This window comes from Motacilla alba, chromosome 1, assembly GCF_015832195.1.
Source record: "Motacilla alba alba isolate MOTALB_02 chromosome 1, Motacilla_alba_V1.0_pri, whole genome shotgun sequence".
Taxonomy (NCBI): Eukaryota; Metazoa; Chordata; class Aves; order Passeriformes; family Motacillidae; genus Motacilla; species Motacilla alba.
In genome coordinates, this window is record NC_052016.1 from 38,571,452 (window position 1) to 38,598,378 (window position 26,927).

General features: G+C 45.8%; 3 protein-coding genes across 3 annotated transcripts in view; 2 read left to right on the forward strand and 1 right to left on the reverse strand.

Annotated features, from left to right (window-relative positions):
• Positions 1-295: 295 nt before the first annotated feature.
• M6PR (mannose-6-phosphate receptor, cation dependent) lies at positions 296-5,954 on the reverse strand. The gene is made up of 7 exons (XM_038153934.1): positions 5,719-5,954; positions 4,125-4,295; positions 3,760-3,932; positions 3,560-3,669; positions 3,230-3,360; positions 2,557-2,683; positions 296-2,011 (listed from the first exon to the last, which is right to left on the reverse strand). Exons 1-7 carry the CDS (start codon positions 5,787-5,789, stop codon positions 1,889-1,891), a joined length of 906 nt encoding a protein of 301 aa, XP_038009862.1. The 5' UTR covers positions 5,790-5,954; the 3' UTR covers positions 296-1,888.
• Positions 5,955-9,393: 3,439 nt separating this feature from the next.
• On the forward strand, positions 9,394-19,015 carry KLRG1 (killer cell lectin like receptor G1). The gene is made up of 5 exons (XM_038154068.1): positions 9,394-9,595; positions 14,313-14,405; positions 15,083-15,234; positions 17,115-17,218; positions 18,185-19,015. The coding sequence occupies exons 1-5, from the start codon at positions 9,478-9,480 to the stop codon at positions 18,294-18,296; spliced, it is 579 nt and encodes a 192-aa protein (XP_038009996.1). The 5' UTR covers positions 9,394-9,477; the 3' UTR covers positions 18,297-19,015.
• Positions 19,016-21,467: 2,452 nt separating this feature from the next.
• Positions 21,468-26,927, forward strand: part of A2M (alpha-2-macroglobulin) — a 29,734-nt gene continuing 24,274 nt past the window's right edge. Inside the window, exons 1-6 of the mRNA XM_038153029.1 lie at positions 21,468-21,729; positions 23,404-23,587; positions 24,633-24,792; positions 25,669-25,721; positions 26,227-26,247; positions 26,597-26,765. Of these exons, the coding sequence (XP_038008957.1) occupies positions 21,641-21,729; positions 23,404-23,587; positions 24,633-24,792; positions 25,669-25,721; positions 26,227-26,247; positions 26,597-26,765 (676 nt within the window). The 5' untranslated portion in view covers positions 21,468-21,640. The remainder of the gene's footprint in view (positions 21,730-23,403; positions 23,588-24,632; positions 24,793-25,668; positions 25,722-26,226; positions 26,248-26,596; positions 26,766-26,927) is intronic.

Genomic DNA, 26,927 nt, shown 5'->3' on the forward strand with positions numbered 1-26,927 from the left:
CATCACTAAGTTATTTTTGACTATCATTTCTGCAGAAAAATACAGAGCATAATCCATCCATCCTGAGCCTCTAAAGTTTCAGTTTTGAAATATGTGGGTAGCCTTCCCTCATACGCCTGAGAGGACCTGGAGTAAAACGAGATGGCAGCAAAAACCATGAGCGAACAAGAACATGTTCATTACTGGCAAGAATTCAGGCACAAGGCACCACACACTAAGGACTCTTGACTTTTGGGTGAGAAAAAAGGTGCTCTGTCACCAAAGCAAGTTCTTGCTACATCAGCACAACACTTCACCAGGTTTTTTGGTCACTTTATTTTTGAAAGTTGTGTTTTGTACAAAAAAAATTACCTTCGACACCACCATGAAAACAGTAATGGACTTACTGACTTCCTATTTTTCCCATGTTATGAGAAAGACTGAGACTGTAACAAAAGTCAAAGAAAGCGGGAATTGCTTACCCACTCCAAACCCAGAAAGAAAGCAGGGCCACCCCTTTTCTCTCAAAGTCTTAAAAATACATGAACCGTGCCTGTACACTGCTGTTAACCCAGTTGTGGCTTCCCCAGACAGGGCAGTTGTCAGCCAGTCCACAGAGTGGGGTAGAATGGGATTGCTCAGAGTCTAGCCTCTCAAATAAAAAGCAATTTCGAATCAAGGTGCGAGGTTCCTGAAGGTTCCCATTAAGTCTAAACTCAAGTGTACCTGCTTTTCACCAGGGCCCAAGGAGAAGGTCTTTCTCACTCCCAGCCAGTGGCAGTATGTTAGGTACCATCTGCGCAGGGCAAGTGTCTTAAGACTGGCCTGCACCCTGCTTTAGGGGACAGTGATTTATGAAAGCTGACCATGTAAGAGTCCCTTATGCAATTCTCAGTGTGTTAGCATTCTTAGCCAGGACTTCCATGGTTCCTTTGATATAAAAATAAATCCTGATGGCTTCGTAGGAAAACCCTCTGCAAAATAAGGAACTTCTGGGGAGCATGAAATCATAATGCTGACAGTGACTGAGGAGTGTGGGCAGTCAACTCAGGAAGCCTGTGTCAGAACTCAAGTGGCAGATACCTGTCTCATTTTATCTTGATGTCACTTTCAGCAAATGTTCCTTTTCCTTAGCAGCACATCTTTTCCTTTTGCTTCTCACTGAGAAGACTGAGTCAATACTTTGACTGAAGTCAGTCTTTTGACTCCATTTAACTCCTATGGTTTTTCAGCATTGCCCCTCTCCAGTCTCAGAGGATGGCATACATCCCTGTACAGCTGTTGAAGGAAACTGTTGAGAAGTTCACACCACTGCCATTAGGGAAACAAAAGATTTCAGAGGTGTTAGTGCCTCTTCACCCCCAGAGTCTGGCATAGAGCATTCTATGCCAGTTATGCTGGCAGAAATTGTACAACAGCGCAGAAGCTAGAAAAGCTGAAAATGCATTCAAAGAAAAATAATTCCAGTGTCTAACAGATCCTGTAAACCCTAGGGAAAAAAAAATAAAAATACACAGAATATTCCTTTTACAGTGTCAGCTGTTTCAACCCATAGCCTTTTTCCCTTTCTGCTCCCATCCATGCCTCTTTTTTCCTCTTAGAGATTCATCTCCCCTTCCTGCTCAGTGCTGAACACTCAAATTGCTGTTTTCTGCTCAACTGTCAACACTTCTCCCCTGAGCTCTGCTGCACTTTTAAAACCCAACCCAGCATTATAAATATAAGACATGCCATTAGGAACCGGTGCTGTTCACATCCAGAGGCATCCATGGGACTTGACACACCGGAGACAGCGGAAGCAAACAGTGTAAAGAAAATCAGAAGTGAGAGAAGGGGAACTGGCTGGGAGGCACCTGGCTAAACAAGCACTGGGGTGATGGGGAGAAAAGATCTTGGTGCGGAAAGCCTCTCACATGGGCAGCAAGTGGTCATCCCGTTCTTCTGACTCCTCTCCCAGCTGGTCATCCCCCACGCCGCGGTACGCGGCTGGCGCGTTCCGAGGCTTGGATCGGCACACAAAGTCACAGCCATCCTACGAGCACAGGACACAGCACCAGCATCAGACTGTTTGCAATTGACTCAGCATCCAAACCAAAGCAGCTCCTGCCATTTCTCTTTTGCTAAGGTATTATGCCTGTCCTTGTGCTACCTGAAACATCTCCCCAAAACTTGGGGATAAAAAACATCCTACTCAGTCTTAGAAGCTCTGGACAGTTATGCAGCAACATCAGGCCAAGGCAAATATGAAGGATAAATAGCACTGCCTACAATGACCAAGGAAGGATTTCACAGTCAGACATAAGCATTTCACAGTCCCCAGGTGAACATTTCTACCTGGAAAGTGTTAACTCCTGAGGAGCACGTGTTCTAGTTTGTTATGGAGCAGTTGCAGGAAAGAGGCAGGGAATTGGTCTCAGCAAGGATTAAAAAATGGCATACTCAAGAAAAAGGAAACAGATACTCTCTTCTTCTGCTTCTGAGTATGCCACCCTGGTGGTAGGTCTACCCAAACCACAGAGTCAATGCCTTTTTCTCCTAACATGGGCCAGGCTGAGAATACATAAGAAATTTACTCACTGCCACCAAATTGCCCAGATCTTGCCAGAAGGCAAAATGAGGAATCTGCTCCATGCCCTTTGCTCCCACAACGAGGCGCTGATAGAGGAACCCACCGATGATGTAGACTGCAATCAGTAACACAAACCTAAGAGGCACAATTGAAAAAAAAAAAAAAAAAAAAAAAAGGAAAATCAAAGCTCAAAGCTGAGGAAATCTTATAATCTTATAGAAAATCTCTTCTGAGCCAGCTAGCACCACTCAGGAACAGAGCTGTAAACAGAAACCAGACCATAAAAGGTCCCCAAGTTATCAATCTGCTTGTATAAATCTTTTAGCAGCATTATGTGAAAGTAGTGCCTCTAAGCACAAACACAGAAAATGAGTCAAGACTCCTGGTCTGAGTTCTCAGCTCTGGCAAAGAGCCATCATATAATTTTAGGAAGTCAAATCTCTCATGCTTCAGTGCACTTGTCTGTAAGCTATGAAGGAAAACGTTTACTGGGAACAAACCAGCCCAGCATCATGCCCTGAGCAAGAGCTTTTGTCCAAAAAGCTCAGAGGCATAGTAACATCTAATGGTGGCTGTGGGAAAGTACACTGCAGTAATTTAGTCTTACTATAGCATTTGCTATGTTTCTAAATAGCACCGGAGATGATGACTCAGGCACAAACAGCTCTTCAAATGACTCACGTGATCAGTAGAATGGAGCCAACACTGAGGTGGGAATTCTCAGCTGGACAAGCCACACTGCTGTCCATTTCAAAGAGGTAGAAACACTCCTGCTCCTTTTCCCGCTCTTCAGAAATAATGCTGAATGAACTCTGCAATTTGGGAAAAGTGAAGTCATGTGAAAACGTGCCCACGCACACTGAACTTCACCAGGAGACAGTTTTATCACTGTTGGTGGAGCTGGGCACCAGACACTGGAGGCCAGCTCACTGTCCCCTCAAACCCCTCTGCTCACAACCAGCCACTGGTCTGGCAGCCCCCTGATGCTCTCTCACCCCAGCTGTCACTCACCGCTGTCACTCCCCGCTTGCAAGAAATCATTATCACAGCTCGCCTCTTCTCGCCACTGCAGTGCCTGCCGTATGAATCACCTCCTTTGTAAATCAGCATGATCCAGTCACCTGCCAGGAGATAAACAATACAGGCTACAGATCCAGATCAGGAGGCGACAGGCAGCTACTGAGTAAGCCAAGTAGTGAGTGGAATCCTACTTCCATTGAAGACCTGGGTTTCATTGATTCTTCCTATCACCGTGGTCTTTCCATTCTGTCTATCTGTTTGCACCAGGCCACCGAAGTCATGCGAGGTGCTGTTGACTTCCCTGCACACCCTGAAATGGTAGATGTAGTTTTCTGTTTTGCCCTTCTCCACAGTCACGTTAAACCTGCAGCAGGGAGAAGACAGAAAAGACAGCCCACTGGATTACAAAGAACACTCAGAGCAGTGGGCACTCCAGACCCAGGAGCCCATCAGAGACTACACTAACAGGGGGAGTACATTCCGCAGCCTGACCCAAATCCTCCCTTCCCCTTGGCCCACTGTGTGGCTCCGAGGCCTGCAGGGTGTTGTGCTGTACCTCATGTGGCTCAGGGGCTCCAGTTTCTTCAGCAGGGCTCTCTCCATCTGCGACTCACTGCTCTCATCACCAACCACATCACAGCTCCTCTCTTCTGACTGCTCGGCCCCTGCTACAGCCAGGGCCACAAAGACCAGCAGCAAGGCAGAGGTATGGCAAGGTGGTGACATCCTGGACACATGCCACAGAGAACACAGGATTAACTTCAAAAAGGATTCCTTTCAGCCCCCTGCAAACTAACTTCAGGGTCATGGAGTCAATGATTAGCCACTTCCTCAGTCCTGACTGCAAAAAGGAGAAGCTGAAATCTAGAAACAACTCACAGTTCACAAGAGATGCTAAATCTGAATCTCTTGCGCAGCCAAAGACAATTCACTGGGCCAATTTGGGGCTCTCTTCTGAATTTGCCTTGAGACCACAAAAAGTTGTGCTGCTGAGCACATTAATTAGCTGCCAGAGCAGAGTCCAGCAGACTGAACGCTGGAGTAAATTTCAGGCATAATCCACTGTTTGTTATGGCGTTGCACTGAGAAGCCAGTCAGCAGAAAATTATTTATGAGGCCTCTAATCAATCATCTTCACAACTCTCATGTAAAGGGCTCAGAGGGAAAAGCCACTGTGATTAGTCAGACTCTGCTGGTTCAAGTCCCTTAATCTTTATAATGATCTTTCCAGTACTCCTTTAGCTGAAAATCTGAAAGACATTAATAATGCTAAACTGCAACTTCACAGAACAGTTTCTTTCCTCCTTTCCTTCCCAGTTTCCACCAGGGAAGGAGGAAAGCGAGGCATCCTATGTAAGATCCAATCAACAAGGCAGTAATGAAGATAATAACAGTAATAATTAATAACGATAGCAATAATAATAATAATCTCTAAGATTTGGCTTTCAGGTTCACGCTAAAATCACATATTAAACATTCAATGATGGCACCGGCCAAACAAAGCAGTGCAACAGATCTCACTCTGCTTCTCGTGCCGCAGACTTTGGTAAAGCTCCAGTAGCTGGTGGAAGGCAGGCCCTCCATTAAATGAGCACCTGGCTGCAGGCGGGCACAGAGCCCGGTGAACCCAGTGATTTCCCCAGAGCCCCGCGGAGTCCACCGCCACAGCTCACAGCTGCTGAGCGGGGGCTCTGCTCGCCGTGGGGCACCGAAAGAAGGTTAGGAACGCAGAAATCACGGAACGGCTAAGGCTGCAAGGGACCAAAGTGGGTCACTCGGTCCGACTTCTCTGCTCAAGCAGGGTCGTCCTAGAGCACACGGCACAGGATTGTGTCCAGACGGTTCTGGAATATCTCCACTGAGGGAGACTCCACAGCCCCCACGGCCAGTCTGTTCCAGAGCGCGGTCACTGAAATGAGGAAGCCGGTGACACGAGGGCTCGTGACTGCTCTCTCCCGAGGCCAAAAGCAGGACCTGCCCTCAGCCCCAGGCACGGCTTCTCCCGGGAACATGCTGCGCTTCGCTGGGAGCGGCTCGGCCGGGCTCCTCCAGCCGGGGGCCGCTGCCCCAGACGCCCCCGGGACGGAGCGCGGCTTCGCCCCGTGGCCTCGCTATGCCCGCTGCCCACCTCGCCAACCCCGCGCACCCACCTGCGGCCGCCCCGGGACCGGGACCAGGCGCCGCCGCCCACAGGGAAGAGAGACGCGAGGCTCACGCGCATCCCATGCTGGGCGGCCCGGAGACCACTGGCACGGGCGGCACCGGCCTCCTCCGCGTCCCGACCGGCTCCCTCGCCTGCCCCGCGAGCCGGAAGCCGGGAAGAGCGTGGCGGAACTGCAGCCCGGCGCCAATGGGAGCGCGGGAGCGGCCGGGATCGCCCGCCCAGGAGCGCTTCGGAGCGAATGGTGCGCGGCGGGGGAAAGGCGGGCAGGGCCGGGGGCGCACCGGGGCACGCCCACTTCCTCTCCATCAGCCAATGGGCGATGAGCTTCTGCGCGGAGGCCCCGCCCTCACTCGCATTTCTGCCAATGAACGACGAGGGCGGGCAGCGAGGAGGAGCCCTCACAGCGCGGAGCCGTAGGGAGCGGCACTTGCGATGCCGAGGCGGCGGGGAGCAGGGGGGAGCAGCCCCGCAGGATGGGGACCGGGATCGCCGGGCTCCTGGCTGCACATCAACTCACACAAGTGCTCTGTGACTGTCCCTCGCTGACGTCGCGCTCTGCCCTCTCCTGTGCCCCGCGCCGGTTCGGAGCAGCCGCAGGGAGGGGGCCGCACCAGCGGGGATGAAAGGCTTCTCGGCATCAGCCTTCCCTCGCTCCCGCTGCCGCAGGCCGTAGCAGTCTCTCTGTCGTTGGGCTTTGCCATCCCCACCAAGTACCTCCAGAGTGACTTGTGTTGCAGGAGCGAGGCGTCTCGACCACTTCATTAAACTGCTTTGTGGCCTTGATCCTTCTGATTTTGTCCCCACTTTGTGTCTCTGGTTGATTCTCTCCATGTTTTGTTGGTATGCTTTAGAATAAAGATGCCTCCCCCAACTCCTGCAGATTTTGCCACTGTAGAGGAATTCCAGGTCCAGCACACAAGGTTAGTGTGCTTGAGCATCTTGGATGTCATTAATAAAGCTATAAATATGAGATGTGAGACTGGGCTGTTCAAAGGACATATCTCCTTATGATATGTTCCCAGAGCACATCCACTTTCCAGGAGTCTGTTACTGGAAGGGACAGATGTTCTTTGCCAGAGTTCTGAGGCTTTTGCATCCTCTAGTTAAGGAAGACATGCTGCAGTTAGTGAATGTACCAACATGCTGGAAAAGGTACCTGTCTAAGAGAAATCTGGGAGGTTCCCCCTCTGGTATGCTGCTTCAGTAGTGAAGAACTAGGGAAGAAGTGCTGCTGGCTCCTGGAAAACTGATCAGTGTAGTCCTGCTGTGACTCCTTACTGACAGTATGGCACAGCTGCATTAGTCAGATTTATTTATTCATACTTGCATAATAACTGAGAGTTGCCCTCACACCTTCTACAGTGTGATCTCTCCCACTCTACTTCCCCTCCTGCTAATAGTAGAAAAGAAAAAAAGAAAAAACAAAACCGTGAACCACATTAAAACAGCTCTTAATTATTTCCCACCAGCTTTCACTTCTCCAGTTCTTCACAAATAGTGCTGTCTTTGTAGTCACTCTGGGCCAGCAGGCAGCCTGGGCAGTTAAAAAGTGACAAAACTGGCAGGAGCTGGGAGAGACACCTTTATTCAAAAGTATGAGAGAACATGGACATACTGGAGAGAATCTACCAAGGAAACACAAAGTGGGGACAAAATCAGATTTGGACACTTAGCCTGTGTCTGAATCCTGTTATTACTTTTCCGCTATAACAGACTGTATTCCCAGCTAAACTCCCTTGTGAGTATAACAAATTCTCTCTCTCTGCGTATGAGAGCTCTCTTTAGACTTCTCTATTATTGATTTGAAGCATTTAGGAGAGATGTTGTGCCTCTTGTCTTGCTCTGCTGTCTTATGCCTTCCCCATCCTTTCAAGCACACGTTCCCTATTTTCCTGTCCACAGGCCCTACCTAGGATTGGAAGGAATCTTGTGCGTGCAATATGCCACCCTTACAGGCAAGTGAAGAAAGGTGCAGAACTATCCAATCCCTTCCCCAACATGTGCATTGTAACAAATTGGCCACTCTGTGTCAGGTAAGCATCCTCCCATGCAATCATTTCTCAAATTTAGAACATGTCACCAGAAGGGGGAACAATCATCCTGTTGGAGGTAGCAGTCATCCCAACTCCTTTGTTGAGCATGCCCAAACAATTATTGGAAATCAACTGTAGTGTACTGTGCTGAAGAAGTGCAGCCTGAGCCTGACCAATATCCCTGTTCTGAGCACAAAACGGAGCGGATCAGAATGTGGATTAAAACAAAAACCAGCCAACCATGCAGCTAAGAGATTTCTTAGGGTGCTGGAAACATCTGTACTCCCTGCCACAGAGTCACAGAATCTTTTAGGTTGGAAAAGACCCTGGAGATCATTGAGTTCAACCATTAACCTGACACTGGCAAGCCCAGCACTAAACCATGTCCCTAAGCTCCACATCTGCATCTTTTAAAAATACTTTCAGGGATGGTGACTCAACCACTTGCCTGTGCAGCCTGTCCTAGTGCTTGATATCCTCTTTTTGGTGAAGAAATTTTTGCCAATATCCAATCTAAACCTCCCCTGGCACAACTTGAACTCTTCTCATCAATGATCAATACTTCAAAAGAAAAGTAGCCTTTCCTGTTGTTGCTGACCACAGAATCACTAAATGGTTGAGTTGGGAAGGGACCTTTCAAGGTCATCTGGTTCCACTCCCTGCTCAAGCCAGGGTACCTACAACCTGGTCTACCTACAGCCCAGGCCACTCTCATTTGAGGGGCACACCACAACCTCTCTGGCCAACCCATGTCAGTTTTCAGCCACCCTCAGAGTAAAAGAGTGTTTCCTGATGTTCAGAGGCAACACCTTCTGTCTTTCAGTTTGTGCCCATGGCCTTTTGTCCTGTCACTGGGCACCACTGAAGAGTTTGACTCTTCTTGTACCCTCCCTCCAGGCATTTATATACATTAATTGGATGCTAACCAAGAAGTCTTTTCCCCAGGCCAAAGAGTACCAGAGCTCTCAGTCTTTCCTCCCAGGATAGAAGGAGTCTGGTCCCTTTATCCTCTGTGTGCCCCTTTGGTAGATTCTCCTCAGTATGTCCCTATCTCCCTTGTACTGATGCTGTTGACGTGTTGACTTGGAGGGACTTGAGGAATGCCAGCTCTCAGTGCCTGCCTTGTGTCTCAAGCACAGTCACACTGGTATTGGGTATAGACAGAGTTCCCAGTTTGAAGTGGAATTGTCCAAAGCTCACAAGGCTTCCTTTTCAGACTTGTGCTGTCCACCTCTACTTCCTGTCTGACAGCAGTTGGGCTGCCACTTTGCTGTAGCCATTGCTTATCCCACTTTTCACCTTGTACTCTCACTATTCACCTTTTTTGCCCTGTGCTGTCACCATCCTGCTGCTCCTGCCCTGAAGGGAGCTCCTCAGAGCAGCACGAATCCTCCCAATTCCTGCATCAGTGTAACCACACCTTCTTGCATTGGCAACAATTAGAGCACCCCTGAACTTTGTGATTAATCACCTTTTCCATTAGCAGTTGTTCTTGAGACATCCTCCATCAGGTTAGAAAATGAAAGCTGCTGCAGTTCCTCTGCTCTCCGTTCTGTTGTAAATTTGGTTATCTTAGCAGCTGGAGATAGAGGTAGCACCTTCATATTTCTTGTCTTCTGAATGTAGCCTCAGGCTTCCTGTTTCACTGGCATTGAGCCCTGTTGTTCAACAGCCTGATCGAAACATCCTTTGTGCACACTCCTTGCTTTGGCATGGAGGCAAGCAGATCAGAAATTTCTGCAGCTGATGAGAGCGAGGAAGTAACGTATACTTCTGTCAAATTCTCTCAGACTCCTCCTTCAAGACCCAAAGCTCCACAGGAGAAAAGAGGTGAGGAAAGATGGATCAGGTAGGTCCACCAAAAATTTTACTTTGAGTGAAAGGAAGATTTAACAGAAACACTCTGAACTGGCAACTGATTCTGAGTGCCAGCTTAGAGAGCTGGCTTTGGTTCTAAAATTACTGTGGATATTGTGATGTGATTAAAGCTGACGAGTTAGAGACCCAGCATTTTTTCCCTCCCTCTCACCGACCTCCTTCAGTGTCTGCTCCTGGGTATTCAACCCAGGCATCCTTTTCTTCAAAACTGGTTTAAAGTTGTCTGCTTGTCAGCAGCAAGAGGTTGTGAGCAATAGTTCTTTGAAGGGCAGGCAAGATGCGAGTACAGATAAATTAGAGGTGCATGCTAATCAGAGATCAGAGACAGAGAAAGCATATGAGATCATCCAGCCTCTCTCCTGTGGGGCTATGCAGGATTCTTTTATAATTTTTTCCTGTTTTCTGTGTTCTAGTGTTACATACCTCCCAGTGAGCAAATTTGCAGCTTTTGCTGTGAAACAGTTCTTCAGAACGCTTTACTATCAGGAAGATTTTCTTAGTGCTTTCCTTAAATTTTTACTTTCCTTATTTCCTCTCCATTACCCCTGATTAGACCTGCAGATGTCATACCGAACAACTCTTCTGGCAGCTTAGTGTAGAAATACCACCGTCAAAGAGTCAAACTTTGCATTGGTGATCCTTCTTGTAAATATTCCCTTCATGCAAAATGGTGGGGGGGTTGGAACTAAGTGAGCTTTAGGGTCCTTTCCAACTCAGATAATTCTATAATTCTTTGAAACATCAGTGAGCTTTAGATAAGTTCTGTTGCACTGGCTGCAACACTAATGGGTGACTTTAAATTTCCAGAGGTTTTACAGCAAAGGGGACTCTCACTGTGGGGTTCAAGATTTCTGTACCCTGATCAGAATAATTTTGTATACCTTAGGTGTTTACTGCTGCTGTTTACTTAGGTGTTTACTGGTCACTTGTTTCACTATGGAAACAAAGCCAGCACAGAAACTCCTCAGTTACTATCTGGTACTCACACTCCATCTGTTTGGAGGGCTGTCTTGCTGTGCATGTGTTTTCACCAGAAATTATGTTTTCTGTTGCATCAGAAAACACAGTAACATTGTTTCATTCCCTGCTATTCCTGTTCACCCCCGCCCTGTTGAAAGGGGATTAACCAATGCCCTCTTTAGATGTTTGCATTTTTCTTTTTCACATCTCTTCACATTCTTTTATGGAACCACGTCTTTCTGAGCTATGGTCAGACAACCGAAAATAAGGAAGCTGATACTTGAACACACTTCTTGTGCATATTATTTGATTATTTCTCAGCTTTCTTCAGCATGAAAGAGATCCCTGAGGAGTTCACTTTAAGAACCTTTCTTTTGAAGGTCTTTTTGTTCAACTCTGTTCCTGCCTCCATCACTTCTGAGAGATGTGCTCTCAGGTATTTTTCCCTTGCTGACTTTGCAGGCACAGTATTAGGGGTGTGTAGATCAGTCCTCTGGTCAAACCAACAGGTTTTGGTGCTTATGGACTCCTCAAAAATGAAGAGTTGCCCTGGTTGTTTCTTCTCTTTGGCTTCCAAAGAGCCTTAGATATGCTGCACTAACAGAATGTCAGTACAGCACTCACTTAAGACAGTGTTAGCCTGTGTAGTGTGCTTGCAGTAACAGCAATAACCAGGTCTGTGCCACAGACCTGTGCCACAGGAACAGAATCTTTGTATCTGAAATTCTCCTCCTTGGCTCTAGATAGTCATGCTGCTCCCATACTGAGGTAGGCAGGAGCTGAGGGGACCTGTTTGGGACAGTGCCATGACATTCTTCAGATTGTCCTGATGAGCTGAATTGTAAAATGCTAACAGCTTTCAGTTTTTGAACTGAATCTGGACTCACAAACCTAAAAATATTGGGTCGTGTTGCTTGCAAATGAATGGAGAGTATCAGAGTCGGTTCTCCTGAGCACCGAGAGACTTGTTGGGATGTTTTGTAAATAGAAAGTGATAACACTGGATATTTACATTAAATGTCCACCAGTCCACTTACCCCCTTGGACAGATTCTTCCACAGTTCGTCAGACAACTACATGAAAATATTTCTGGATGTTCCATTCAGATTTTCCTCCTGTTTCAAACTCATCTTAGGTACTTCTCCCATCCACTCCTACAAGAGCTTCATGTGTAGTTCGGGGGCTGAGGATCAAACAGAAACCATTGAACCTGTTTCAAAAAGTGTGAACTGCAGGGACTCCTTTTGCAGCTGGTAAAAACCCTGATTTGTGAAATACTTTATTGCACTTCTCTGGATTGATCTCTGCAGTCCAAGTGCAGCTTAAATTCACCTCAAACACTTCCTGTTTTCCCACTTCACTTTGTTTTTTTTTTCCCTTCCAAAATTATCTAATGCCATATTTTTTTCATTTTTACGAACTTTAGTGACTCTCCCACTGCTGGGGTTGTGGAGGTGCCCTGGGATTTTGTTTTGATGATGAATCATTCCCTTTTTTCTGCAGTTGGCTTGAAACAATAGAGAGTGAACTGCTCTATTCATTTCCAGGAGGCACCATCTCCGTGCCCAGTGCTGACATTTGAGGATTAACTGTTTCAAAGACTGCCATCCTGGTAGCCTTGTCTTGGCAGTTTTCTCTAAAACCTAAGAATGATGAGAAGGATGCAGGAGACAGCTTCTTTGGAGAGGCAAGAGAGGAAGGAAAATACAAGTACAGATGTGATCTCAGAACCAGGAGTTATGTTTCATCAGATGTTTATATCCTTTTGCCAAGTTTTCAGTTGTAATCTGCAGAGAAAAACCTCCACCCTACCCCTTAACCTTGGGCTGACTTCATTCTCTTGAGGCCTAATCTGATGACAAAACCCAAGCTGCCAGGGATACAAACAAGAGGAATAGAGAGCAGAGTCAAGTTTAAGTTCAGACCCAGTCAAAGTCCTTCAGTTCTTCCGCTGTCCCTTTGTGTGAAGCTGAGGAGTAGGTTGTAACTAAAAAGTCTTTCTGTATTTTGTCTCTGAAAAGAGATGGAGTTTTCTTATGTAATAATGATTTTAAAAAATAAGAAATGTTACTATTTTTAAACTATGTTTGGGACAGCTAGAAGATCCTACAAGCTTCAGGAAACATGAGAAAACCTCTATCTTAGAAAAGATCTTTATACCAGAAGAATGATGCTTACAACAACACTCCCTCATGATCTCCCTTGTTACCGTAGAAACTTCTTGGTAAAACCACAGGCCTAAGTGTGTTGCTAGAGATGAGAAACTGGCCTTAACATATCTGAGCCTGCAAACTACTCAAGATCAAAATAAATTAACTCTAATTACTTTACTGATCTGGTCCATTTTCCATATTTGGACAAAGCTTCCAATATGTAAACGATGTGTTCTTGTTTTTAAGTGGAGTCCCTTGACCTTCTGTTTTAGCACTGGCTTTCTTTGTCTTTCTCACAATATTTTTCATATGTGATCTGCATTTGTTTTCAACCTCCCCCAAGAGATCAAATGTGTTTCTTTGCATCTCGTGACATGACCAAGAGAGAAGCACCTCAAATCTCATGAGATCCATGGGGATTTTATTGCTATATTTGGGTAGAAGGCTCTGGAACATCACAAGATCAGGATGTGGTACATAAGTTAGCTGCGCATTTACTGCTTCTTAGAAAGTGCTGTTGTCTGTCCAGCTGTCATACTGAGATTAATAAAACAAGCAAACCAAACTCTCCTGGAGCTCATCCGTGCCAGTAAGTGTCACCCTCTCTTCTGTCTGGGAGAGAAGAGATTTTAGTGATGAAATTTCAAATGTTTTATGCAAACTGAATGCCTCTCGGGTCAAACACAGCTCCAGGAGATGGCAGTGGAAAAACAACATGTAGCCTGGAGGTTAACATGTTGTGCTGTACATAAGCAGACCTCTAAAGGCCAGTCCTGACCAGCCGTTTGAAAGCAAGCTGTGCTGGGCTACAGTGGAAGTTGCCCCAAGGCCTCACCCTCTGCCACTGGCAGCCAGTGAACAGCAAACAGTGGTGGTGGAAGTGTGAAGGGGAAGATGTGCGAAGGTCTTCAAGGCCGGCTCTCCCATCCTGCCACCCCACCATGGAAGATGAAAATGTAGAACTGCCTTGGGAGTATCCTGGGAAGATATAGCATGACCATGTGTCTAAGCCTGTGAACAGGATGCTGAGATTAAACCTGTTGTTATTGCTGGGAGAGCTGGGGGAAAAGCTTTGGATTTCTTTTTACATGTAAGCTGGAACATGGTGGCTGTAGCAATGCAGCTTTCTGGTTCCCATCCCAACCTTCAATGCTGAGGCAGGAGTGGATTTTTTGTGAGGCTTCTGGCAGCACGAGGTGTCACACGGTGCCTAGGTGGCTCCAGCTCACTTGTGGTAGGTGCTTCCTCTGGTGGGGTCAGTCACTGGCCAGGCAGGGGCAGAGCTGTGGCTAATGTGGAGAAAGGTTCCCCCTGGAAAGTTCAGATAGGAACTGGTGGCCCCAAACCCAGCCAAAATGGGGCCCTGGGCTGACGGGGAGGCCCCAGTTTGTCTGGGCAGTGACAGTGATGTCCGCCATGTGCAGAGAGTATACAGACACAATGCTTTAAATAGTGCAGTTCCTTGTGGAAATGCCCAGGACAGAAGCAAACTATATAAAACTACAGCCAGTTTTCCTGTGGCTTCTCTTCACTGTGGTGTCTTTTCTCTTTTACAGCTCCCTGTCTGCGGCCAGCAGTTCTGAAGGGCTTGGCCATAGGCTTTGGCACACTGAGCATCTCCCTGGCAATTGCTTTGATTTGGAAGATGAGTAAGTGCACAAAGGGCTGCTGAGCATGAGCAACCAACAGCAAAGGAGCAGCGATACATCTAACCACAGAAACTCCATCGTATGGAGTTAAAACCAGAAGCTCTTCTAGATTTCTACCAGCCTTATGTACCCACTGCATATCCAGAATATTTTGAAGAATATATTCCTCATGCAGACTCCAGGAAACCCATTTCAGATCCTGTGGCAAAGAACAGTTAAACATATTGAAAAGTCTTTTTAGACTTGCCTGGTAGATGTAGTGGTAAGCTGGAGAACAAATAGGTCTGTAATATATTTGCATGCATGCAGATAGTGCTAGACTATGTGGAGGAGCTTCCTGTTAGTTGCTTAAAATCCATCCACCCAAAGTGGGACATGATCACACCACACAGAGTGCAATCTGTTTTCAGGTAGCCAGTTGGGTATTATTGGGTATCTGAGTGGTTCAGTGGAAACCTGGGGGCGGGGTGAGTGTGTACATGCTTGCCACCAGCATCAGAGTGCATGCGACTATTGTAAGATTTTGAAATTACATTGTTATTTTCAGAATCTTGTCCTGATTTGAGTTTCCTGCATTTCAACTATCCAAATGAGTTGTTTCTCAGTAGTTCCTTGCTAACAAGTGTTTCTGTTGGTTAATAGTAGAGAAGAGTATGAGTATTTTGACTTCTTTACAGGTGACTGCCACCCACACTGCCCTCAACAGTGGGTGGCCTACAGAGGGAGCTGCTACTCCTTCTCCACGGAGAAGAAGGACTGGAATTCCAGCCATGAATCCTGCAGGGCACAGGGAGCTCACCTCCTGGTGATCAGTGATACCTTGGAGATGGTAATGGTTTTCTGTGGCTTTTAGGATCTCTCCTTTCCTTGCAGACACCTAAGTGACTGGCATACAAGCAGTGCTGTCACTTCAGCAATATTTTGGTTTTAAAGGAGAGGAAGGATTTATGACTGTGGTGTTACACATCAGAAAGATTGCAGGAAGCAGAGAAGCAAAGGGGAGAACAGAGAGATGAGGGTCACTCTCAGGTATACAGAATCATCCTATGAAGGATGGTAGGAGACAGTTTTCTTCACTGTTCCTCTCCACCTCCTCTCCTATTCCCAATAAGACTGATATGAATGATTACAGGAAATGATGGTGGCACTGAGCAGTCATTGTATTCGTTGCTTACAAACTGATATGTCCCCACTCTCAAGGAATGCTTCCTTTGCAAAAGCGATTCTTCTCCTCCTTGTGAGTGCTCCATCTCCTCCTGCTCAGTGACCCATGCAATTCCCTGTGTTCATGCTTAGATATTTCTTTCTCGGTCTCTTTTCAATGCTTACTTCCTCCTTCTGTCGAAATACCTCAGCTGTGCTGGTGAAATAAGGAACCATGTGTTCCACTGCAGGTGCTCTCTGGGGGCAGGGGCATGTATGGTCACTAGAGAAATGAGCAGTGCTGTTTACTGGGGCGCTGAGGCACATCTGCTGAAGTAGAGCAGAACCCTTGATCCGGTTTTGCTCAAGCCAGGGCATATTAGCTCAGGTCCAATGAACGTGGACAGCTTCCAGTCCGTGGACAGAAGTTGCATTGTGTGATGTCCTCTGGAGGATTACAAAGGCAGGTCTCTGCTTGATTGGGAGTATGTACCAGGCTCTCAGATTTGCTTCGACAAATCCTGTCTCCTTGAGAAATAGGCATCTTCCCCAGATTACCCATTTCTTCGGCATGAAGAAAGCCTTCCTGCTCCTGCTGCTTTCTTACTACCATCTCAGCTACTAGAGTGTTACTCATTATCCCTGCTCAGGGACAGGGTTAGGTTTAGAGTTAGGGTTTAGATTCATCCATCTAAACAAGACTTTTCTAGCTATCTTTGCCTTGTACTGCAAAGGCTGTGATTGCTCGACCTCCAAGTGCTAGGGAAGTGCAGTCATCTCCAAAACACCAGGAACACTCCAGTGATTCCTCAAGCTGCTCCTATTCCCACAACTTTACCAAGCCAGCTTTGTTATGCTTCTCTCTGAAGATGTCCTCTCTGAAGCTTTGTTTATGGCAGCAGGAGATAAGGATGGAGCCCAGCCATACCCCTGAAAGGTTGCTGTTCTTTGGTTGCAAAAGTGGACAAGACAAACCTACCTTTCTTGGCTTTGTCTTTTTTTATGGAGAGGAGGGTTAGGGATGGGGAATTTACTTCAGGGCTGAATTTCTGTTGCAGGCTTCACCTTTTAACAATAATTAGAGGTTAAAAGTTAGCTAAAATGAAATGAACATTGAAAACACACAGGAGGAAAAATGTGTATGAAATTTAGAGAGCTTTCATACTGGTCTTGTTACACATATCTGTCAGTGCCTGCACTTCCTGCCCTACCCTGCCCTGATTTTACCTTTAATTGTTAATACTTAATATTAGCTTGCTAGTTAGCTGTATAGTAGGGTGTTAATAGCATACCTTCCTACATAAAGCTCTGTGCAGGAAACTCCAGAAGACTGGGGTGCAGTTCATAGACTCATATAATCACAGAATATGCAGAGTAGGAAGGGACCCATCAGGATCATTGAGTCCGACTCCTGGCCCCGTCATTAGAAGGTGTGGGGAAGCAGTACTGTCAGTCGCTTAAGGAACAGTGAGGTGAGGGGATGTATCTTGCTCTCTGTTCTCTTTACTTATCTCCATTTTCAAGCTGGCTTTCATTAGTCACTTTGTAATTCATCATCATTTCTAGGATCTGTTCAAGCGTATTCAAGCAGAATGTTTCTGGATTGGACTGAGGAACAGTACAAGCTCTGGATGGATTTGGGAGGATGGCTCTGTATTAAGTGATGCCAGGTGAGTTTCATTCTGTTTTAAAAACAATAGTGCTTATTCAGATTGCCTGGTGTTCCAGAACACCCAGAGTTCCTCCTCCAGATGTCAGGAGCTTTCTTCCTGGGCAAATTTTCTTCTTGCTGTCACCTGTACTGCACTAAGCTCAATAGGGTTTACTTTTCACTGCCCTGCACCTTGTAAAGGCATGTACCTGTGAAAAGCAGGTCAAGTATTAGTATCTCACTCTCTGCTTCCCTCCAGCTGCTCAGACCAAGGACTTTATTTACCTGCACCAGCACACAGATGCTTGGTCAGAAAGGCATATGGCTTTACTGGGTTTAGCCACCTTGCACCCATTCTGTAGAATGCTGGTGTCACTGGGTGCAAGAACCCAGCCCTTTCCTGCTCTGCTGGTGCCAACCTAAGTCAGAACCTTAATTTTATCTCAGTCTTTATTTGGAAAAAAAGTCAGTGTTTTCCATGAGGAAAAATATTTTTTTATCTGATGACTTTGCCTGGCCCTTTCCTTTTTATGGCAGTTAAGGCAATGAGTTAGTTTCTAAAGCCTCTCCAGCAAGCAAAACTTGCCCAACATCTCACTGTTAACAGGTCAGTACTCTGAGCACTTGGCTTAGCTCCCTGAATAAATCCAGCTTTCTGTTCCTACAAACTCCTTGAAGGCAGTGAACATTCCATGAGACTTTCACCACTGCCACTCATATGCTGGTGGATATCATTGTCACTGCAGGGAACTGTGTCTATGTTTGGGTCTGATTTGGGTTCCATGATGGCAAAATTACTCAGCTGTGGCAGGTAGATAGGTTCTTTGGTGTACATTTTATTTTCTAACAGCTGCCTTTTGGAGGTCAGGTTGTTTCTCTTCCTCTGGGCTACACCCTTCAAAATCAGATGTTTTTAATTTCTTGTCTCCAGGAGACAATCTCAGTATTTTCTTTCATTCTCACTACTGTTCCATGTCTCTTGCAGGGTCCACTCTAACAGCGCTGTGCAAAATTGTGCTGTCCTGATGAAAGATCAGTTTCGTGCCTCCAGCTGTGAAGTTTCAGTTCCATGGATCTGTGAGAAGACACTTAGATAAATCGCATGTTCTCTTTCACCTCACAACCACCTCATCAGGGGTATGAGTTGATCATTCTCCTGAAAACTGAAGCTTCATACAACAGCAAGGAGTTGCCTTTTCCATACCCTCACTAGTGTTTTACAAGGACAGGTTTGTTGTCCATAATGGTGAGTTACTCTCAGCAATAGATTTATTCTCAGTCCACAAGTGTTGGATTACTGCTCTTTGTGACCAGATGAGACCTGGGACATATTCCCTGGCCCACTCTTTCCTGTATTTATCCTATAAAGGCAAATAAAAGCTTTGTCACAACAGGTGTCTTCAGACCTCTGAGGGGGACCTAGTAATTTTCCCTCACTTCTAAGTATCAGATTTAATTTCCATTCCCTGCAACTCCATTGTCTGATATCAGAAGGAAAAGGAAGCCTGCTGTTCATTGACAGAAACATATAAACATATTTCTCCCAGTGGCAGCTTCTCCTTTTGCATCCCAGTGGTATGAGTGGGAGAGAAGAGGGTGAAATGAAACTGCAGCTTCTGTAAATCCAGCAGTAAAAATAAATCTGCAGGACTGCACTGAACCAAAAATGTGTACCTGTGCCACTTCTTCTCTGTTAGAAGGAATTACCAGATTTAACCAAGCTGGTCAAGAAACTGGCCTTCTGGAGTCAAAGGAATACAGCTAATTCTGTGTAATGATTTAATCCACCAGGAACCTGTTTTCCTCCCCACTTGTGTGTTTTCATACTGCAGATAGAGGAAGCAGTGGACAAATTCTCAATGCAATGATCTTTCATTTCAAATAGAGCAGAGACAGGCTCAGAGTTTGAATGCCATAAAACCGCAGTGAATATTTGGGAACACTCTCTTCTGTTCTGGGCTCCTTGGTACAAGAGAGACATGGCCATACTGACTGGAGAGTCCAACACAGGGCCACAAATATGACTAAAGGACTGGAGCATCCTCCCTCTGCGGAGAGGCTGAGACAGCTGGGATGGTTTATTCTAAAGCAGAGAAGGCTAAGGAGAGAACTCATTGCTACAATCATAGAAGCACAATAACCAACCTCTGCATTTCAATTCAGACTACATATATTTGCTTCATATTTTTATTATAATTTCAGAAAATCCTTACCAGCTACCAGTGGCATTATCTTCCACCTGCTTAACAGGATGCTACACATGAAGGTACTGAGGTGGATAAAGACAAAATTATGGATCTTAGCATACTTAGCTAAGTGGATGTCTACTGAACCTCATATAGAATTCACTGAGATAAGGGTCTCAGGTGAAAATGTGTTACAGCAAGGGGGAGTCTGCTTTTTAATAACCATTACTGCAACAGCCAGACCTGGGGAAACTGCTGTGTATTAGGAGGTCAAAACTTAAAAATTTTCATCTTGGGTTATCTGGGTTACTTTGGCTGAGTCATTTTATCTGTGCCAGAATCCATTCAACTACCAAAAGATAGTTGTTCCTGACTCCTAGAAAGTTGCCTGACACTATGAAATAATGCTGAACACTTTGCTTGGTTTGTCAAAGTGGTGGTAGCATCTGTAGAAGGGAACTTACCATAGAATACCACTGAAGAAACAGCTTCTCATATTATCACATGTAGGTGAGATGAGCATGTCTCTGAGCTTGCCAACTTTATCTTGCCTGAATAGATTGAAAACATTTCTCTTCAGTTTTTGTCTACAGAGCACATTTTTGACCAAGGTCCTAATGATCAGGAGCAGGCTTAGGAGCCATGTGAGCTGTTTGGCTATTTGACAAAAACGGTAGATCTCTATAGAGATCCCTCTGCCATGTGCAGTTCTGCATCTCGTCCTGTCGGGTTGGTGTTCCATCAGTCCAGCTCCTGACCTTTACCACTGTAAATTGTCATCTTCAGAAAGGCTTTGACCGGTCCATATGTATGAATCCTCTCCTCAGTGGGTGAGGCAGACCTTCCTGGGTTACATTTCTTTTGGGCAAGCAAAGCTGTCTTTAGGTATCAGATGCAGAAGGAAGAGGACAAATCTGGGCTGTCTTTTGTGCAGTCCCCAAGGAAATTGCACATGCTCTACTATCCTCATTTTTCCTATGCAGGTCACTGCAGGGCAGAATGAGGTTGGTAGTGAAGGTTTGTTATTGCACTGCACTTGGATTTCTTAACTCCAGAGTTACTCAGCTTACCAAAGTTTTGATGATTATATTAGGAGAAGGGTAGGACAGACAGAAAATAATTTAATCCTGCACACTTTTTAATCTTAAAATTATGCTTTACATCCTCTAACATAGATCTCCATTCTTTGGAGTTTGCATTCGAACTATAAGTAAGACAGATGTTCTACTCCACTTGCAAGGGTAATAATTACCAGAGCTATTGATCCTCCTACTGCAGACCAAGTAAAGACAGTGGTCTAAAGACCCCATTTCCCTCGATGGTACAACATGGCCCATCACAGTGGATTACATGAATTTGCACTTAATTAAATCAGGATGACTCTGTCAAACAGCAATAATTTGATCTAGATGTATCAATAATTTGACCTGGAACCAGAACCAGAAGAAGGAAAGTAAGACCCAGGCCACCTAAGTTCTGCTGTGTGAGGGTAGCTGCTGCTCTGGGCACTTGGTTAATGTGTTACATGCTGTTAATGGGTTGAACTTTTGGCAGTTCCCATCATGTCACTGTCCCTATTTCTGTCAGGGTGAAGGCCAGATCATTTTAGTTGACTTGATTTTCCAGGCATTTTGTGGCCTCTTTTCCTGGCATTAGCTTTGATGGGACCAGGAACTGGGAGCAAAAGGGAACAGTGTGGGTGGAGAGGGAAGGTTTTTTCAATTTCCATTCCCTGTTTTCACAACCTGTTAATGGGAATTAGACACACCCAGGCTTGTTTCCCAAGTCCTAGCTCAATCTCCTGCTCCCAGTTTGAAGGTAATCAAACAGCTCCTGTTCTTCCAGCAACCTCCATGACCAGTGCCATGTCCAGCTCCATGCAGAGAGCTCTGCCAGAAATGGAGGCCTTCCCCTCATGCTCTACTGTTAGCCATTCTTTCCTTAGCTACAGCCTTTCCTCTTCCATTGCCTCTGTCCTGCCCCAGCAGAGACACAGCTCTGGCCTGCCAGGAACCTTCCCCTCCCTCTCCCCCCCAGCACTGGCCTTCTGCCCAGACTTGGAGCTGCTAGTTCCAGCTCCTCCTTGCTGCCTCTCCCTGTTTCCGGATGGGCCCTGGCCCCCAGCCTTTATCTCCTCCAGCCCCTGGGCTGTTTGCAGAGGAGAGTATAAAGGGGCTGACTGGGAGAGCAGAGGGGGAGTAAAAGCAGCACTGGACCACACTGTCTGCTTGACTCACCACGTCCTGCTGTGTACCATGGGGAAGAACGGGCTGCTTATCAAATCAAGCATCTTCCTCCTCCTCCTCTTCTTCCTTCCAGGAGACACCTCACCCATCACAGAGCCGTAAGCTATGCTGGGGGGTCTCTGGGCAGGCAGGAGACCTTGGCTGTATTCCTGTGTCTATTTCTTTGTCCCTTGTCTTCTATCTAACTTCTTTTACCCAGGAATAGAGACACCAGGGCTGGGTAAAGTGCCTGCTACAAGTGCTTGAGAGAGATGCAAAACAAGCTGTGAAACTGAGATATCAGTAAAACTTCAGTGGATTCAATAGGATTTCAACAAAGTTTTATGCACAAAATTAGTTCTTTTGAAAGATAACTTTTCATAAACGTTTGTGCAGTGAGGTCTTTTTAAGGGACAAACTCTTTTGAAAGGACAATGAAAGGTTTAATTTTGGGTTCTGTCCTACTCCCAGGTTGAAATGCCCAGGAGCTGGGAGTGGCTTTTTAAAAATGATAATGAGAAGAAAAGGAACAAATAGCTCATCGGCATGCTTGGAAATGGCTTTATTCTTTAATTCACATTTTTCAGCTCAGCCAAAGGAATGAAAATTCCCTTCTCACCCTGGGTAATGTGACACTGTAAGACTGTGACTGTCCAGGTTTGTGAGGATATATCGTCCTGCCTCCTTTCTTCACCCCCTTTTGCCCTGTTGGTATGTGAAGGGCATTTGTGTTGTCGTGCATGTGTGTACATGTGTGGTAGGAGCAGCACATGAGGGGTCCTCACATCCCAAAGGCTTTCTGCTTTGGCTTTTTGGCAATGTCTCTTCCTCCCCTGTGAAGCACAAACCCTGTGAAGCACAGAGCACCTCACCCATCACAGAGCCCATCACAAGGGGATTTGTGAGCAAGGCTGTGCTGTAGTGCTTTCATCAAATGCAGGGGAAACAAACAGTGGGATCTGAGGGGCCAGAGCTTGATCCCCACAGACCATGTGTCAAACAAAAAGGTGCCAGAGCTTCTGCTACTGCTGAAGTGAATGCTTTGCCTTACTGCTGAGCTATTGAGGGCTCTTCTCCCATCTGCTTGCTGCTCTGAGTATGCCCACTGGAGGCCAGTCCTTGTCCACCAAAATGGGAGCACGGTTAGCATTAGGTGGATTGGGCTTGGTTCCCAGATGTAGTGCTGGGCACTGGGACACCACTGGCAAGTTGGCAAGTTGCCATCTTGGGAAGAAAGGAGGCTGCCCAGGGCTGAGCAGGGATCCCCTGTTGAGCTGAGACAGAGGGCCTTGCTTCCCTGAAAACCTGAAACTTGTTTGTGTTTTTGCTTAAGATCTGGCACCACGCTGTGGCGGTTTTGAATCTCTGCGAGGAATGAGAGTAATGCTATGGATGCTTCACAGTGTGTAGTCAATGGAATTTTTTCACTGGGTACTGGCATTTTTGTGGCTCCTGAATGCTTCTAACAGTGTCTAGCAAAAGTGACAATTGAGTTTCCCGCTGCCTTTATTCAGGATCCCAGGAAGAAGTGCTGCTGTTGTGCCAGAATGTAGAAAAACATATCCTTTCCAGATGTTTGTGTGTAGGATTTCCTCTGGTATTTTACATTTGAGACCTCTCTGCTTTCCCCTGCTGCTACAGACATGCTGGAAATCTTGTTACATGCTTAGAAAATGCACCCTTCTCCCTGCGCAGCGAAAGCTGTAGTCATCCGATTGGTTTGTTTGTTCTTTCTACATAGTTGCTGTTTCCTGTTGCTGCTCCACTGACCTATCATTCTCCCTTGTTCCCAGGCAGTACCTGGTGCTGGTGCCCCATCTGATCCACACAGATTCTCAAGAGAAAGTCTGTGTTCAGCTGACCCACCTGAATGAGTCTGTGACACTGAGTGCCACACTCGAGTACCTGTGGGGGAACGGAAGCTTGATTGATGACGTGGTGTCAGAGGAAGATGTGTTCACCTGCATCCCTTTCTATGTGAGTAATTCATCCTTGTGGGATGATCCTTTGTGCCAGGCATAAAATGTAAAGGCACTGAGAAGTAATGACCAGAGTAACACTATGTAGATATTCACTTACCTCTTGATTAAAGGTGTGTTCATGTCCATCATCAATGCCCTCTTGCTGCTGAGATCTCCTTAATATTCTAAATGACTGTGAGATGCTGGATCCTAGAAAGCCACCCCCTTTCTAGAACAGGAGAAGAAAGTGGGTTTAGCATATGGACACTCCTGATGGCTATTTGGTGAAATGGCTTTCCACATAATCCTTCAACATCCTCAGTTTGTCACTTCAGTACCTTCAAAATGTGGTACAGCTTTTGGACCTCAGATACTTTTCACCTGATGTATACTGAATTTATGTAAGAACATAGAGCTGTGATTGCCTGTATCTGAAAAAAACCCAACAAAGCAGGAAATTTATAATTTAATGAGATTGAAAGCCCCAGGGGCTATAATGAGTTGTAGGCAACTAGGAAAACCTGATCATTCAGGTCAGAGCCTAGATTATGGCCTAGTCTTTGGCATGAAGAGTGAGGACTTGGTCTTCAGGACCCTGGAAAGGTTGGCATTTTTGTCTTGGTTTGTCAGATGTAGGCTGAAGACTGACTTAGTCACTTGTGAAAGAGAGGTATAGATGTCTTGGCATGTCTGGTTTGGAAAAGGAAATGTTCTACGAGGACTAGGGACATAACCTGAAAGAGAAGACAGACTATTCCATTCTGCTTATGAATGTCAAAAGGAAAAGGATGGAAAGGTTTGGTCAGGGCAGTAAGAAACTTTAAAAATTGGGTGCTAGAGGTAGGAGTTCCTTTGCTGCTCAATACTGGCACAATCACATCAGGAGGAGTGGGTAGGAATACGGGACAAATAAAAATCAGTTTCTTGGTCCCAATTATTGTTCCTGTCACCTCTGTGTGGTTCCATCAGGATTATATTAGACCTCTTATTTCATGAAGGCTAGTTCAGTTCAGGAAGCCTTTAAAGGTGATCTGTTACACAGTTTCCTCTTTACTTTCCAGCTTCCAAAACCAAGACTTCCATTACCATTCGTGTTTCTCACTGTGACGGTGAAGGGGGCCACGCTGCAGTTCAGCAGCCGCAAATTACTGGTGGTCCGGAACTCCGAGAGCTTGGTCTTCATCCAGACAGACAAACCCATCTACAAGCCCGGACAGACAGGTACCAGGAAAGGGGTGGAGATTTGCATTTGAAACAAACATTTGTACTAAAAGTGTTGGATCATGCTGGCCAGATATCAGTTGCTTTCAGAGGGGGTCAGAACTGCAATCTCGTGGCTGAGACTTATGATTTATTGCTCCATAAAGGGAAAAACTGGGGAATCTTTAGGTGTATGCACATATCCGGGGCACTCCCTCTCCCTCTCTCACTGTGGGTGGGCTCTGTTGTTGTGGTCCATGCAGTTAGGAGGTCTGCATTGAAACCAGAGATGGACTGGATTTTTATCATATAGAGAACAGTGCCAAAACTCAGACTTAGTCATGAAATAGCTTCCAAAGCAGCAGCTGATTTTGCTCAATGAAGACAGAAAGAATTATGTAAGCTATTTATTTCTTCTGGGCCAGTGATCTCCTAAATTTGGCCTGGGTAAAAATGTCCTAAAAGTGGTACTGAATTCTCTTTCCATCCAGAGCCAACACAAACTTGCAGCCAAGTGCTGAAGTAATTTGTCTGCATTCATCCTTCCTAGGAAGTCAGTCTACTTATAACAAAATTAGAAGACCCATGTGAATTCTGGCATAAAAATGCCTCATTGCAAAGTAGACAAAAGCAACTTAAATTTAACTTTGGTCCCGATCAGTGAGATTCTGAAGCCCGTGATCAGTAAGATGTTCACACTGCTCTGGATTTGCTCTTAACATCCTCTTGTTCATGTACCCATAGTAGATGGATAACCTTCTAGCATGACCTAGCATTTTAGTAAATGGAATTTCCTTAGAAGAGAACAGCCCTGTTGTCTGTTATACCATTTGTTTTTGCAACTGATTTTTCTGGTTACTGATTGTGCTGTGGAACCTCACTGTCTTTCTCTATCAGTCCTGTTCAGAATTGTCTCTCTGGATGAAGAGTTCCGACCTGTGAATGAAATGGTAAGCATGCTCCTTGTTTTTCAACTTATCTGGCCTTAAGTCAAATGTGGGTAAAGGGAGGAAAAATAGTCTCTGTCGGGGAGAGGTCTCAGTATACTGAGATAACTGAAAATTCTAGATCACCTCAGATCTTTTTAACAGGATCTCTTGTCAAATTTCTGCACAAAGCTGTCTTCTGCGTTCTTGGAAAGGTTTGACAAACTGCAAATGGACAGGGCTGGTATAAACAGTGAGCAATCTGTCATTGCCACAGTGTGCACCTGTCCTTATTAGCACCGCAGATCATCCAGAGTTAGTAATTAGTAATTTTGGCTGTCTTTTGTGCCTGAGACAAAGGATGGTCCCTGTCTTCTCACACCCAAAATGCTCTGATGAACATATCAGCAACTTCTTTCCTTACCCCATTGGATTAGCTTTTACCCTGAAATGTGGTCATAGCTCATGTCATTTGACTGTGCTCCTTGCACTCTGTCTAAACATACTGCTTCCTTTCTTCTTTTTCTAGATTCCACTGGTGTATATTGAGGTATGTACAAACATTTAATTCACATTCACATCTATTGCACCTCAACCTGGGCAGAGTAAACAGTTGCCTCAACATGATTCTTGTTTATTTTTTGTATTAAGCTGGTCCATTATGTTAATTCAGCTATACAGAATTTTAACTCATGTGGTGGCTACCACGTACCTGGACCCAGGTTACAGCTCCCCTGTCATCCTGCTGTGTACTTCTCCCAAAACTCTGCTAGTGCCCTCCACTCCTGGCCTGCAACCTCCTGAAACACAGGGGCTGTCCCTCCCTTCACTGCTTTTGCTAGACCTCATTGCAGACTCCCATTGTTCTCACAATCTCCTTGTGATCACATTATCTGTAGGACCCAAAGAAAAATCGTCTGTACCAGTGGACAAACGCAGAGTTAGAGATGGGATTTATACAGCTGTTCTTCAACCTCACCTCTGAACCTATCCAAGGCACCTACACCGTGGTGGCACAGAAGGCCTCTGGGAACAAAGTTCAGCGTTCTTTCTCTGTGGAGGAGTATGGTAACTGTCACTGGAGTTTCATGTTCCTAACAGCTAGTCCCATGGGACATGAAATCTTAATTGAAGAGTGCAGGAGATCTGACCAGGATGCTCAGCATTGCTGGAAATTTGTTTCTGTGTTCTTTCCCTCCCAAGAATCTTCTCTTTAGCAGGAGAAGACTG